We start from the raw sequence: 16716 nt of genomic DNA, 5'->3' as shown, positions 1-16716 counted from the left end.
CGTTTTCAACTATTACACATAAAGAGCTGGCTGCGCATCCTGTCCGGCTAATTGTTGCAAGCTCTGCTTCATACCACACACCTCTGTCACACTTGGTTGTCTGTCGCTTTGTGTGCGCTTTCTTCCCCTCTCTCTCTCTATCTTTTTTTGTTTTTTTTTTTCTCGTTCTGTCTTTCTCCCTCTGCACACTATTCCAATTAGCTGTAGCCAAAAACCTGACGTTGGCCCAATTGATTGATTGCCAAGTTTTGCCAGGTTGCTGGCTGCCTGCCTGCTTTTACCCTCTCTCCCGTTCTCTTTCACTTTGTCCCTCTGTTCCTTCGTCTCATTCATGCTCCCATTCCCAATTTTGTGCTTGAGCAGCGCAGACAAATGGCATTGCCCCGCAGCAAAATGGCTGCCATCCCCCAAAAGTATGCAAAACTTTTGCAAAGTTTTTACGCCCGAAAGGTCCAGTAGGGTCTACGCATCGGCCTTTAAGTGCCCCAACAGAATTAACACGCCAAGCTGGCTGCTGCTGTTGTTGCTGCCAATGTTGGCATCTAATGCGCCGTGAAATTCTAATGGAATTTCCTAGGTAATTACGCGACTACCAGCCAAAATAGAAAAAAAAAACAGGAGGCATCGTTGTGCGTTTATTAAATTGCCATTGGCACGCCCACAGTGGCATGCCACACGCTGGCTCAGCATTTTGCGAATAATAGCTACTTAACCTTATTTTCAATTTTTGATTTGGCTTTGTGCTCGCTGCACGCACCCCACACCCTGCACCCCGTCGCTCTGCTAATAAAATCAGTCAGTGAGCCGACGGAACAGCTGGAACCAAGTCAGCCAGCAGCAGGAGCCAAGTCAGCACACGGAAGTCATCAGCAGCCTTGTTATCATTGGCCTGCCATGCTCCTGCCAGCTCCTGCCGCCCCGCCATTTGCTCACTCACATGTGCTTCTCTGTGGGCCAGAATAATATAGCGTGCTTTGCGGCGCTGCCAAAGAACCTGCGCTCATCCTTTTGGCTGGTTTCGTTTGGCGCTGATTGCGCCACTGGGAGCGCCTAACTTTTAAAACGCGAAATGGCAAATGGCGAAAGGCGAAAGGCAGCAGCAACCAGCCAACAACAACAGCAGCAGCAGCAGCACCAGCAGCCGAGTCGGTCCCTTCTTCCATGCGCTGACGTCAATTTACAGACACATGGCAAACGCCATAAACAGCCACCACAATTGGAAGCTTGCCATGGCAACAGCACGCGACTTGGCTGCTGCCTCCGCCTGCTACTCCTCTGCTGGCCCGTTTCAGATGGCAGCTGCCACAGCTCCTTGGCTCGTCATAATCACACCCTTTTGCGTCAATGTTTACTTTAATAATGTCGCGGAAAATTTTTATTTTCAATTTTTCACAAGTCAATGGAGTTAACCTGCCACATTTGATGGCACAGTGGAGCAAATCTACGAATTATATTCGTGTTGGTCTGTCTATATTAGATAGATGTGATGGGATCGATTCTTTCATAGTTATGATGAAAAACTTTATATATCTTTCCCAACTAAGCATTTGCCATGTTTCATACATATGTGTAAAATTTTATCAACTCCAGATTACTATATATTAAAACTATATCAAAGCAAAATGGTAAAAACGTTTCTGCTTTTCAAGAAATCTTGATCAGACTTAGCAATAACGATCTACGCATTTCACTAAACTCTATAGTAGCGGAATATTCTCTCATAGCATACTATTAACATTGATCGGAATAAAAGCTTTTGTACAAAGGTCTTCTCTACAAGGGCATTTAATGTATCGACTGGCTGCTCTTTCTTGTTATGCATACACAGCGACATTTGCTGATATAAATAAAAATATCTGTTCCACTGTGCCTTGTCACACTGGCAACGACAATGTAGAACTAGAGGTCGACCCCTAGCAAATATGGCTATACAATATAGTCCATATATATGTTGTGTGCATGTGTGTGTTTCGTATAAATAAAAAATATTTTGCTCTAGTGCTTGGTACGTGGCTGCTGTCGCAGCTATTCTCAGATTGCTGCCTCATCCTTGGCTGTGCCCCTGCCACACGTCCGCCCCCCTTTTGTGTGACAAGTTGGCTTGGCTGACTTTTGTGCGTTGTGTGTTGCCGCTTGTTGTTATTTTGCAACAAATTGGTTATTTTATTGAATTACTCAAGCAGCAGGACGTGTCCCCTACCTCCCCTTCCCACCCCAATCCCACCTATATGTATACCTATATCACCATCCAAGCCTAGCGTATCGAAACTGTTCTTCTAGCCCTTGCCACCGCCGCTTTCTGTGATTATATTGGCCCAAGCATGTGGCGCTGAGGGAGTCGCAAAGTCGCGACTTTGCCGCGAACCTCGGGATGCCACAATGTCAGGACGTTGCCTTTGCGTGTCCTGGCCAAACTGCACGACTGGCTGACTTTCAGCCTGGCTGCTTGGATATGCTTTGCTATGGGTTTTGTCGTTCACTTAAGTAGTTTTGCCGCGTATAATAAATTTTCTAGTTTAAACTCATTTATTGCCCACGACTGGCTGGGCTCCTTTCTCGCCTTCTTTCGGTTCGTGTGAAGGCGTCGAGGCGTCGCCCAGCCAAGCATTGCCCATATAATGGCCATTTGTTGTATAATTTTCACATTGTTTAATGTCCTCGGCAAAAGTAACTCTAGCTGTGTGTGTAGCTGCTTTGGGGCTGCTTTTATTTATGATATATAGATTGGCAATAAAGTTGCTTAAGCAACTGGCAGTGGATAACAGTGGACTTGAGTTTGGGCAGCGGTTAGTGTAAATGATGCGACTGGGGCACGTACACATAAACCAAGCTCAATAATAAGTGGCAAAATTGTGTGCCATGTTAATGGCCGAAAATGGCTTAATTCGTGCTACGAGCTGCGGCTACAAATTGGCTTAAAGGTGCAAAGGCCCTCTACCTGGGCTAATACACACAACTACGCATTGATTTCTGGCTCTTTTAAGACATTTATATGCAAGCAGCAGGCAGCATAAATATGGTAATATATCTACCCTCCTTTAACACCTGCTAAACATTAGTTAATTACCAGAATTTATTGCAATTTGCGCGTGTTTCTAGGTGCACGTGGAGTGTGTTTATTTAGAATTTCAAAATGCCAGCTCACGATAAAATAATATAGAATGGAATCAGTACAAATCATGAAGCATCAAAAGCGTTGCTCAGCTAACTAAGTTTTTGATAGACCCTCAGCTTAATTAATTAAACTTAATACGCAACAATTATGTATAAAAATAGAATACAAACGATTAAATAGTCTATTAATAGATTTCTTTGATATTTAATAGCAGAGGTAATTGAAAAAGGGCTATATTCTGGGACAGAAAAGAATCTGAGCTAATGGAATGCTATTTATAGAACATATCGATTTCTTAACCCTTGACAGCCGCTTTTATTCGCTATCCCGTTGCAAATGCATCCACAGAAAAGAAGCTTAGCTAATAGAATAGAGCATGTATATCGAGTATATCGATTTCTCGTGGTATTCACAAAATTGGCTGACTCTCGTTTATTCAACACACACACACACGCACACACCTAGGCAAGCACAATTGGCGCATTTATTGGGGTTAAACTTGTGCCTCAACAGCTAAACTGTTCACACAGTTATTTGCAACACGTGTCGTGTGGCACCCAAAGTGTGCTGACAATTAGAAAAGTTGCCTGTCCCCCTATGCCATATTATCCATGGCAACGGCAAAATTTACCACCTAATTGCGACATTTCTCACAGCTAATCAGTTGAACTTTTCGACAAAAGTTTCTTGGCACATTTTCGGCTTATGTTGCATCAGCTTATGCCACAAAGAGCAAATCTGCCGCGTTGGCCGCATTGAAGAGACATCAAGGATGTCGCTGGGAAGGATACGCCATACGACATAGTGTCAGATAAAGTAAATATTGTGGATTTTTCGATTAGCGAGAAACGTTCCCTATCTCAAGCCCTGCAGCTTAATTTCCTGACGCAAATATCAACATGTCGACGGCGGCGGCGGCAAGCCAAAGAAGATACCAAACAAGCTTGGCCCTAAAGCGCTCTAATGAAATTACAACCTAGACTGAAAGAGTCTTGGAGTGAGGGGGGGGGGGGGGGCTGGAGGGGGCCTGGTGAGTTGCGGTTGTGTGCGGGACACTAGAAAGTGTAAGCCAAAGTGGCAGTGGGAAGTCAAGTAAAACTAAGCTCATTTAATGCGCTGCATAAGCGAGCGAGGAGGCGACTGGCGTGGCGGTGCGGCGGGGCAGGCGGCATTCAAGCACCTACAACGGGAAATAACTGCTGCAACAGCAATAACAACAATGACAGCAACAACTACAGCGAACAACAAACAAGCAGCTCATGACGGTATTTGCAGTTTTACGTGCATCCTGAGGATAATTTAACGCCTCGTACAAATGCAAACAAATGAGCGCGAGCTGCAACACTCACGCACTCACAAGCCGACAGACACACACACACACATAAGTGTGCTTAAAAAAACATTTATTTACTTGCAAGTAATACCCGTTAATGGGTTTTTAAAACAAATCCGCTGCGGGCCTGTAAATGAAGCTCCCGGCGCCCGGCCAGGCGCACTCTGCTCCGTTTATCTCGTCTGGCAATTAAATTTCAAATATTAACACAAGCGCATAAGTGCAAAGGAAGCAAAACAAAAATACTAGAAAGAGAAAGTAAGCGTGAGAGAGAGTGAGAGCGAGAGCGAGAGAATGGCATGTGCCATTACATAGTTAATTAAACAAACATTCTGCGCTGATAAAACGTTTTAATTAATGTTCTCATCGTGCCGACTAACGAGATGCCGTTTAAAGGGCCAACACCTTTTTAAGTATACAAGCCAATACACTCACCGCGAGTCTCTTGATTACACCATTAAACTGGAATTGGTTTAAGCAAGCGTTCCAGTCAAGCTTAAGCTAAACTCATCCTCCATGTTCACTTTGTTTACATATCTTTAACATTTGCCGTCAGCGTTCGCTTGAAGGTAATTAATTGTAAATGTTTGCCAAGCTAAACGTTGGACACGGCTTCATTTAAGCATTAAACTTAATTTATGCGTTTAACCTTTTATATTACAATAAATGGTTTGTGACGCGCGGCGCATTCATCTAGTGTATTTCCATTGGGTCTATCTGAACCCTGACTCGCTTCAGTTAACATTTCATTATTTTTCTTTGGCCAAGTCCACCGCTCGCTCAGCGTGCGATTTTTCAATATCCCGTCGGACAAACGCCCATTTTGAATATGCTGCCAGATCGCCCGCCCCCCTGCCGCTCTAGTTTGGCTGTGTTCGATTCTCTGCCATGTGACACATGGTCTCGTGTTGAAGCTCCATAAAATATGCAATGCATGCAGTATGTCAGCGCTGTTCGCATTTTTCATTCAGCCATAACCCGCAACCACATCCCACCCCCACCCTTGCCCTCCATCCTGCCCCTTACGCAACCCTACGCCAGCGGGTTTGGGTGTTTGCAAGGGCCCAAAAGTCATTCCCTTTCCTCCTCTTCTTCCTCTACATTTTTTTTATTTGTCAAGCCCATTGTATGAAAAAACTATCAATAATGTGCCAGGCCCACGTCACCCACACCGGCATATACATATAGATGAGCATAAAATGTTTTGCCTTATGACTTTTTATGCAGCACCGCGCGCGCATCGCACGGGCCACCTGCAAATATTTTAATATGCTCCGCCGAATGCGCGCTGGGCAACAAAAAAGACCAACAAAAGTTTTTATTTGAGGGTTTACCAAAAAAAAAAAAAAGAGAAGGAATATATACATATTTACCATGTGGGTTCGACCGTTCTCCCAACCCCTTCGACTTCTGATGTTTTTACGTTTCACTGGGATTTTACGTGGTTTCGCATATTGCATAAAGTAGCCAAGTTTTTAAGCTCTTCTGTTTGGCTGGTTCGCCCTTCTGTTTGTTGTTTAGCTTTAAAGCCCGCTAAATGGTCGAAATCAACCTTATGGCATATCCACATATATACATGTATGCATTATAGCTGGTTACTGAATGGCAGGTTCAGCAGGTATCATCGTGGCCGGCGTCCTTATTCACACAGCTTCAATCAATTGGAATTTCCATTTCACTGAAAATATTTGAATATTTACGCATAACCCAAGCGTTGCCTGGGGCCGTATTGGGCATAGGGTTTGGGGATTGATTGTGGGTTCCAATTTGGGATCAGCACATTGACCAAACGTGGCGGTTTAGCCTGTTGCAGGTGACATACACATACACACACACACACACATACACACATGCGCGCACACGCACACGTTCACTGCAGGTGGATATATAATAATATTGAAAATTCATTTCATTTATATGTTTGCCAAGTATTTGCCCGAAATGTGCAATGCAATTATTGTTGAGGTTTTTCCATTGAATGCAATATGCAAATGAATTGAAACAAGTGGGAAAATTGTAAGCGCGTGTGCTCGACAAGCAGTTGGCCTGACTACACAAATACCCATTACTCTGCAGTTGGCTTCAAACTAAATATATTTCTAATTTTTTTAATCACTTTAAAGTGCTTGGTTAGAAATTTTGTAATTTAGTATCATCTTCTTATGGGCACATCCACAGGGTATACAAATGTTTTGTGTTGTGGATATGTAAAATATTTATGAATATTAACAAGCGAGTACCAGCAAGCAATGCAATAAGACAAAAGTGTTTAATCAAATATTAAGTTTAATATATTTAAAAATTAAAATAATTGCATTTGTATTTACATTTTAAGCCGGAATTCATTTAAATTTTAGTCCTCTTACTGATTTTCCTCTGGGTTTTTGTTGACTTTCTATTAGTTTACAAAGGTCCCCTATGATTGCCACTGCCAGTGCAGCTCTGCGGGTAACGTGTTGTAGCAAACAGCTTCTGACAACTGATGTCAAACGCAACGCTGTGCGAAGCCAAGCAACCACTCTCTCCTTCTCTTTGTCAAACCCGCTCCTGTCTCGGTATGAGTGTCAAGCTTGACATGCAGTTTGGCACCCTCTTTATGCGTCTCTGCTTTTGACAGCTTCTGACAGAGTTGAACCAAAATTCCAGCAGTTCAGTTTCCATTTCTTGCTCTGATTGTCATGTTAGTCTGGAATGTACGTGCATCAAGTATCTCTTATATTTTCTTTTCTCCTTTCTTTTGTCCTATCTTATTTTTCACTGACATTTTTGTTGTTTTTGCTCTTTGCAGATATAAAATCGAAGTAGCCGGCAAAAGTCTTCCTGTGCTGACGAATCTGGACAAGGGTCGCTATGGCGTCATTGTCTTTGAGAATCTGGACAAGTATCTCAACATGGACAAGTGGAATCGTGAATTGCTGGACAAGTATTGCCGCGAGTACTCCGTTGGCATTGTGGGCTTTGTCAGTCCCAGCGAGGAGACGCTTGTCGGTGCCCAGCTGCGCGACTTTCCGCTCTTCGTGCACACGAATCTTCGTCTGCGAGATGCCAGTCTGAATCCCGCTTCATCTGTGCTGCGTCTAACGCGTGCCGGCGAAACGGCGTGGGGCGCCTTACCCGGCGATGATTGGGCTGTGTTTCAGCATAATCACAGCACCTACGAGCCGGTCGAGTGGGCGCAGCGCAACACACAGGAATATCCGGCAGACAGTGTGGGTCAGGTGCAGCTGCCGCTCACGACGGTGCTGCAGGATCGCGGACAGCTGGATGGCATCCAGCGCGTGCTCTTTGGCAGCAGCCTACGTTTCTGGCTACATCGTTTGGTCTTCCTGGACGCGCTTAGCTATCTCAGTCATGGTCAGCTGAGTCTCAGCCTCGAGCGCATGATTCTGGTGGACATCGATGATATCTTTGTGGGCGAGAAGAGCACACGTCTGCGCCCGGATGATGTGCGCGCTCTGATTGCCACGCAAAAGATTATTGCCGGCATGGTGCCCGGATTCCGTTTCAATTTGGGCTTCTCCGGCAAGTATTATCATCACGGCACCAGGGAGGAGAATCTGGGCGATGATTTTCTGCTGCAGAATGTGCAGGAGTTCAATTGGTTCTCGCACATGTGGAAGCACCAGCAGCCGCATCTGTATGACAACCTCACCCTGCTCATGGCTGAGATGCAGCTAAACTATGCGTTCGCAAAGGAGCATAATATACCCACAAATTCGGGCTACTCCATATCGCCGCATCATTCGGGCGTCTACCCAGCACACGAGCTGCTCTACCTCGCCTGGAAGCAGGTTTGGAATGTGAAGGTCACCTCCACGGAGGAGTATCCACATTTGCGACCCGCACGCTTGCGTCGTGGTTTCATCCATCGGAATATTATGGTGCTGCCGAGGCAGACTTGTGGGTTGTTTACTCACACCATGTACATAGATCGTTATCCGGGCGGGCGGGACAAACTGGACGAGTCGATACAGGGCGGTGAGCTGTTCCAGACCATCGTCTACAATCCCATCAACATATTCATGACGCACATGTCCAACTATGGCTCCGATCGCCTAGCTCTCTACACATTCCAATCGGTCATCAAGTTCCTGCAGTGCTGGACAAATCTGAAGCTTGCCTCAGCACCGCCCATACAATTGGCTGAGATGTACTTCCGACTGCATCCAGAGGAGGTCGACCCAGTGTGGGGCAATCCCTGTGACGATGCGCGTCACAAAAAGATCTGGTCCAAGACCAAAAACTGTGACTCGCTGCCCAAATTTTTGGTTATCGGGCCTCAAAAAACGGGCACCACCGCCCTCTACACATTCCTCTCCATGCACGGCAGCGTTGCCAGCAACATACCCAGCCCGGACACCTTCGAGGAGGTGCAGTTCTTCAATGGCAACAACTACTACAGAGGCCTGGACTGGTACATGGACTTCTTCCCCTCGGAAACGCTGCCCAACACCAGCTCCCCCATGCCCACCACACTGGGCACACCCCGATACATGTTCGAGAAGAGTGCCACCTACTTTGACGGCGAAGCGGTGCCCAAGCGGGCACATGCTCTGCTGCCACATGCCAAAATTGTGACCATACTGATATCGCCAGCGAAGCGCGCCTACTCCTGGTATCAGCATCAGCGTGCCCATGGCGATGTTATAGCCAACAACTATAGTTTCTATCAGGTAAGCGCCCTACTGATCTATATAATCTGTATCTAAAATCTGGCATCATTGTTATTGGTCAAAATTCATGTTAAATTGGTACCCTTAACTATCCTCTATGGACATAGGTAAAAATTTCCTTCTCGCATTACTCGGTCAAATCTCATCAGATTTTCAAGAGGCTTGGCTTTTTCTCCATGGTTTGGCCTCTAGATCAATTTGGCATTTAAATCTGGCAACATAATTTTTGGTCCAAATTCATGCCAAAATGGAACCCTGAAATATCTTATACAGACATAGGTCAAAATTTCCCACCCCCAAAACTCGATCAAATCTCATCAGATTTTCAAGAGGTTTGGCTTTTTCTCCATGGTTTGGCCTCTAGATCAATTTGGCATTTAAATCTGGCAACATAATTTTTGGTCCAAATTCATGCCAAAATGGAACCCTGAAATATCTTATACAGACATAGGTCAAAATTTCCCACCCCCATAGGTCAAAATTTCCCACCCCCATAACTCGGTCAAATCTCATCAGATTTTCAAGAGGTTTGGCTTTTTCTCCATGGTTTGGCCTCTAGATCAATTGGGCATTTAAATCTGGCAACATAATTTTTGGTCCAAATTCATGTCAAAATGGAACCCTCAAATATCTTATATAGACATAGGTCAAAATTTCCCACCCCATAACTCGGTCAAATCTCATCAGATTTTCAAGAGGTTTGGTTTTTTCTTCATGGTTTGGCCTCTAGATCAATTTGGCATCTAAATCTGGCAACATCATTTTTGGTCCAAATTCATGTCAAAATGGAACCCTGAAATATCTTATACAGACATAGGTCAAAATTTCCCACCCCCATAACTCTATCAAATCTCATCAGATTTTCAAGAGGTTTGGTTTTTTCTTCATGGTTTGGCTTCTAGATCAATTTGGCATTTAAATCTGGCAACATCATTTTTGGTCCAAATTCATGTCAAAATGGAACCCTCAAATATCTTATACAGACATAGGTCAAAATTTCCCACCCCCATAACTCGGTCAAATCTCATCAGATTTTCAAGAGGTTTGGGTTTTTCTTCATGGTTTGGCCTCAAGATCAATGTGGCATTTAAATCTGGCAACATCATTTTTGGTCCAAATTCATGTCAAAATGGAACCCTCAAATATCTTATACAGACATAGGTCAAAATTTCCCACCCCCATAACTCGGTCAAATCTCATCAGATTTTCAAGAGGTTTGTTTTTTTCTTCATGGTCTGGTCTCTAGATCAATTGGGCATTTAAATCTGGCAACATCATTTTTGGTCCAAATTCATGTCAAAATGGAACCCTCAAACATCTTATATAGACATAGGTCACAATTTCCCATCCCCATAACTCGGTCAAATCTCATCAGATTTTCAAGAGGTTTGGCTTTTTCTCCATGGTTTGACCTCTAGATCAATTTGGCATTTAAATCTGGCAACATCATTTTTGGTCCAAATTCATGTCAAAATGGAACCCTCAAATATCTTATACAGACATAGGTTAAAATTTCCCACCCCCATAACTCGGTCAAATCTCATCAGATTTTCAAGAGGTTTGGCTTTTTCTTCATGGTTTGGCCTCTAGATCAATTTGGCATCTAAATCTGGCAACATCATTTTTGGTCCAAATTCATGTCAAAATGGAACCCTGAAATATCTCATACAGACATAGGTCAAAATTTCCCACCCCCATAACTCTGTCAAATCTCATCAGATTTTCAAGAGGTTTGGGTTTTTCTTCATGGTTTGGCCTCAAGATCAATGTGGCATTTAATTCTGGCAACATCATTTTTGGTCCAAATTCATGTCAAAATGGAACCCTCAAATATCTTATATAGACATAGGTCAAAATTTCCCACCCCCATAACTCGGTCAAATCTCATCAGATTTTCAAGCGGTTTGGGTTTTTCTTCATGGTTTGGCCTCTAGATCAATTTGGCATCTAAATCTGGCAACATCATTTTTGGTCTCAATTCATGTCAAAATGGAACCCTGAAATATCTTATACAGACATAGGTCAAAATTTCGCACCCCCATAACTCGGTCAAATCTCATCAGATTTTCAAGAGGTTTGGGTTTTTCTTCATGGTTTGGCCTCAAGATCAATGTGGCATTTAATTCTGGCAACATCATTTTTGGTCCAAATTCATGTCAAAATGGAACCCTCAAACATCCTATATAGACATGGGTCAAAATTTCCCACCCCCATAACTCGGTCAAATCTCATCAGATTTTCAAGAGGTTTGGTTTTTTCTTCATGGTTTGGTCTCTAGATCAATTGGGCATTTAAATCTGGCAACATCATTTTTGGTCCAAATTCATGTAAAAATGGAACCCTCAAACATCTTATATAGACATAGGTCACAATTTCCCATCCCCATAACTCGGTCAAATCTCATCAGATTTTCAAGAGGTTTGGCTTTTTCTCTATGGTTTGGCCTCTAGATCAATTTGGCATTTAAATCTGGCAACATCATTTTTGGTCCAAATTCATGTCAAAATGGAACCCTCAAATATCTTATACAGACATAGGTTAAAATTTCCCACCCCCATAACTCGGTCAAATCTCATCAGATTTTCAAGAGGTTTGGGTTTTTCTTCATGGTTTGGCCTCAAGATCAATGTGGCATTTAAATCTGGCAACATCATTTTTGGTCCAAATTCATGTCAAAATGGAACCCTCAAATATCTTATACAGACATAGGTCAAAATTTCCCACCCCCATAACTCGGTCAAATCTCATCAGATTTTCAAGAGGTTTGTTTTTTTCTTCATGGTTTGGTCTCTAGATCAATTGGGCATTTAAATCTGGCAACATCATTTTTGGTCCAAATTCATGTCAAAATGGAACCCTCAAACATCTTATATAGACATAGGTCACAATTTCCCATCCCCATAACTCGGTCAAATCTCATCAGATTTTCAAGAGGTTTGGCTTTTTCTCCATGGTTTGACCTCTAGATCAATTTGGCATTTAAATCTGGCAACATCATTTTTGGTCCAAATTCATGTCAAAATGGAACCCTCAAATATCTTATACAGACATAGGTTAAAATTTCCCACCCCCATAACTCGGTCAAATCTCATCAGATTTTCAAGAGGTTTGGCTTTTTCTTCATGGTTTGGCCTCTAGATCAATTTGGCATCTAAATCTGGCAACATCATTTTTGGTCCAAATTCATGTCAAAATGGAACCCTGAAATATCTCATACAGACATAGGTCAAAATTTCCCACCCCCATAACTCTGTCAAATCTCATCAGATTTTCAAGAGGTTTGGGTTTTTCTTCATGGTTTGGCCTCAAGATCAATGTGGCATTTAATTCTGGCAACATCATTTTTGGTCCAAATTCATGTCAAAATGGAACCCTGAAATATCTTATACAGACATAGGTCAAAATTTCGCACCCCCATAACTCGGTCAAATCTCATCAGATTTTCAAGAGGTTTGGGTTTTTCTTCATGGTTTGGCCTCAAGATCAATGTGGCATTTAATTCTGGCAACATCATTTTTGGTCCAAATTCATGTCAAAATGGAACCCTCAAACATCCTATATAGACATGGGTCAAAATTTCCCACCCCCATAACTCGGTCAAATCTCATCAGATTTTCAAGAGGTTTGGTTTTTTCTTCATGGTTTGGTCTCTAGATCAATTGGGCATTTAAATCTGGCAACATCATTTTTGGTCCAAATTCATGTCAAAATGGAACCCTCAAACATCTTATATAGACATAGGTCACAATTTCCCATCCCCATAACTCGGTCAAATCTCATCAGATTTTCAAGAGGTTTGGCTTTTTCTCTATGGTTTGGCCTCTAGATCAATTTGGCATTTAAATCTGGCAACATAATTTTTGGTCCAAATTCATGTCGAAATGGAACCCTGAAATATCTTATATAGACATGGGTCAAAATTTCCCACCCCCATAACTCGGTCAAATCTCATCAGATTTTCAAGAGGTTTGGTTTTTTCTTCATGGTTTGGTCTCTAGATCAATTGGGCATTTAAATCTGGCAACATCATTTTTGGTCCAAATTCATGTCAAAATGGAACCCTCAAACATCTTATATAGACATAGGTCACAATTTCCCATCCCCATAACTCGGTCAAATCTCATCAGATTTTCAAGAGGTTTGGCTTTTTCTCCATGGTTTGGCCTCTAGATCAATTTGGCATTTAAATCTGGCAACATAATTTTTGGTCCAAATTCATGTCAAAATGGAACCCTCAAATATCTTATACAGACATAGCTCAAAATTTCCCACCCCCATAACTCGGTCAAATCTCATCAGATTTTCAAGAGGTTTGGTTTTTTCTTCATGGTGTGGCTTCTAGATCAATTTGGCATTTAAATCTGGCAACATCATTTTTGGTCCAAATTCATGTCAAAATGGAACCCTCAAATATCTTATACAGACATAGGTCAAAATTTCCCATCCCCATAACTCGGTCAAATCTCATCAGATTTTCAAGAGGTTTGGTTTTTTCTTCATGGTTTGCCCTCTAGATCCATTTGGCATCTACATCTGGCAACATCATTTTTGGTCCAAATTCATGTCAAAATGGAACCCTCAAATATCTTATATAGACATAGGTCAAAATTTCCCACCCCCATAACTCGGTCAAATCTCATCAGATTTTCAAGAGGTTTGGCTTGTTCTCCATGGTTTGGCTTCTAGATCAATTTGGCATTTAAATCTGGCAACATAATTTTTGGTCCAAATTCATGTCAAAATGGAACCCTGAAATATCTTATACAGACATAGGTTAAAATTTCCCACCCCCATAACTGGGTCAAATCTCATCAGATTTTCAAGAGGTTTGGTTTTTTCTTCATGGTTTGGCCTCTAGATCAATTTGGCATCTAAATCTGGCAACATAATTTTTGGTCCAAATTCATGTCAAAATGGAACCCTCAAACATCCTATATAGACATGGGTCAAAATTTCCCACCCCCATAACTCGGTCAAATCTCATCAGATTTTCAAGAGGTTTGTTTTTTTCTTCATGGTTTGGCCTCTAGATCAATTTGGCATCTAAATCTGGAAACATAATTTTTGGTCCAAATTCATGTCAAAATGGAACCCTCAAATATCTTATACAGACATAGGTCAAAATTTCCCACCCCCATAACTCGGTCAAATCTCATCAGATTTTCAAGAGGTTTGGTTTTTTCTTCATGGTTTGGCCTCTAGATCAATTTGGCATCTAAATCTGGCAACATAATTTTTGGTCCAAATTCATGTCAAAATGGAACCCTCAAATATCTTATACAGACATAGGTCAAAATTTCCCACCCCCATAACTCGGTCAAATCTCATCAGATTTTCAAGAGGTTTGGGTTTTTCTTCATGGTTTGGCCTCAAGATCAATGTGGCATTTAAATCTGGCAACATCATTTTTGGTCCAAATTCATGTCAAAATGGAACCCTCAAACATCCTATATAGACATGGGTCAAAATTTCCCACCCCATAACTCGGTCAAATCTCATCAGATTTTCAAGAGGTTTGGTTTTTTCTTCATGGTTTGGTCTCTAGATCAATTGGGCATTTAAATCTGGCAACATCATTTTTGGTCCAAATTCATGTCAAAATGGAACCCTCAAACATCTTATATAGACATAGGTCACAATTTCCCATCCCCATAACTCGGTCAAATCTCATCAGATTTTCAAGAGGTTTGGCTTTTTCTCCATGGTTTGGCCTCTAGATCAATTTGGCATTTAAATCTGGCAACATCATTTTTGGTCCAAATTCATGTCAAAATGGAACCCTGAAATATCTTATACAGACATAGGTTAAAATTTCCCACCCCCATAACTCGGTCAAATCTCATCAGATTTTCAAGAGGTTTGGTTTTTTCTTCATGGTTTGGCCTCTAGATCAATTTGGCATCTAAATCTGGCAACATAATTTTTGGTCCAAATTCATGTCAAAATGGAACCCTGAAATATCTTATACAGACATAGGTCAAAATTTCCCACCCCCATAACTCGGTCAAATCTCATCAGATTTTCAAGAGGTTTGGCTTGTTCTCCATGGTTTGGCTTCTAGATCAATTTGGTATCTAAATCTGGCAACATAATTTTTGGTCCAAATTCATGTCAAAATGGAACCCTCAAATATCTTATATAGACATAGGTCAAAATTTCCCACCCCCATAACTCGGTCAAATCTCATCAGATTTTCAAGCGGTTTGGTTTTTTCTTCATGGTTTGGCCTCTAGATCAATTTGGCATCTAAATCTGGCAACATCATTTTTGGTCTCAATTCATGTCAAAATGGAACCCTGAAATATCTTATACAGACATAGGTCAAAATTTCGCACCCCCATAACTCGGTCAAATCTCATCAGATTTTCAAGAGGTTTGGGTTTTTCTTCATGGTTTGGCCTCAAGATCAATGTGGCATTTAATTCTGGCAACATCATTTTTGGTCCAAATTCATGTCAAAATGGAACCCTCAAACATCCTATATAGACATGGGTCAAAATTTCCCACCCCCATAACTCGGTCAAATCTCATCAGATTTTCAAGAGGTTTGGTTTTTTCTTCATGGTTTGGTCTCTAGATCAATTGGGCATTTAAATCTGGCAACATCATTTTTGGTCCAAATTCATGTAAAAATGGAACCCTCAAACATCTTATATAGACATAGGTCACAATTTCCCATCCCCATAACTCGGTCAAATCTCATCAGATTTTCAAGAGGTTTGGCTTTTTCTCTATGGTTTGGCCTCTAGATCAATTTGGCATTTAAATCTGGCAACATCATTTTTGGTCCAAATTCATGTCAAAATGGAACCCTCAAATATCTTATACAGACATAGGTTAAAATTTCCCACCCCCATAACTCGGTCAAATCTCATCAGATTTTCAAGAGGTTTGGGTTTTTCTTCATGGTTTGGCCTCAAGATCAATGTGGCATTTAAATCTGGCAACATCATTTTTGGTCCAAATTCATGTCAAAATGGAACCCTCAAATATCTTATACAGACATAGGTCAAAATTTCCCACCCCCATAACTCGGTCAAATCTCATCAGATTTTCAAGAGGTTTGTTTTTTTCTTCATGGTTTGGTCTCTAGATCAATTGGGCATTTAAATCTGGCAACATCATTTTTGGTCCAAATTCATGTCAAAATGGAACCCTCAAACATCTTATATAGACATAGGTCACAATTTCCCATCCCCATAACTCGGTCAAATCTCATCAGATTTTCAAGAGGTTTGGCTTTTTCTCCATGGTTTGACCTCTAGATCAATTTGGCATTTAAATCTGGCAACATCATTTTTGGTCCAAATTCATGTCAAAATGGAACCCTCAAATATCTTATACAGACATAGGTTAAAATTTCCCACCCCCATAACTCGGTCAAATCTCATCAGATTTTCAAGAGGTTTGGCTTTTTCTTCATGGTTTGGCCTCTAGATCAATTTGGCATCTAAATCTGGCAACATCATTTTTGGTCCAAATTCATGTCAAAATGGAACCCTGAAATATCTCATACAGACATAGGTCAAAATTTCCCACCCCCATAACTCTGTCAAATCTCATCAGATTTTCAAGAGGTTTGGGTTTTTCTTCAT

At 41.7% G+C, this 16716-nt stretch overlaps 1 protein-coding gene across 2 annotated transcripts in view; it reads left to right on the top strand.

Moving 5' to 3' along the window:
- LOC115769891 (bifunctional heparan sulfate N-deacetylase/N-sulfotransferase) overlaps window positions 1-16716 on the top strand; it is a 70106-nt gene that overhangs the window by 39038 nt on the left and 14352 nt on the right. For both annotated transcript variants that reach the window (XM_030714907.1, XM_030714908.1), the window contains exon 4: window positions 7237-9121. In XM_030714907.1, coding sequence (XP_030570767.1) covers window positions 7237-9121 — 1885 coding nt within the window. The remainder of the gene's footprint in view (window positions 1-7236; window positions 9122-16716) is intronic.

The sequence above is a fragment of the Drosophila novamexicana genome, unplaced genomic scaffold, assembly GCF_003285875.2.
Source record: "Drosophila novamexicana strain 15010-1031.04,08,12 unplaced genomic scaffold, DnovRS2.1 tig00004554-arrow-pilon, whole genome shotgun sequence".
In the NCBI taxonomy this organism is placed as follows: Eukaryota; Metazoa; Arthropoda; class Insecta; order Diptera; family Drosophilidae; genus Drosophila; species Drosophila novamexicana.
The sequence above is the reverse complement of the archived record's forward strand: the minus strand, read 5'-3'. Positions and strand labels throughout refer to the sequence as shown.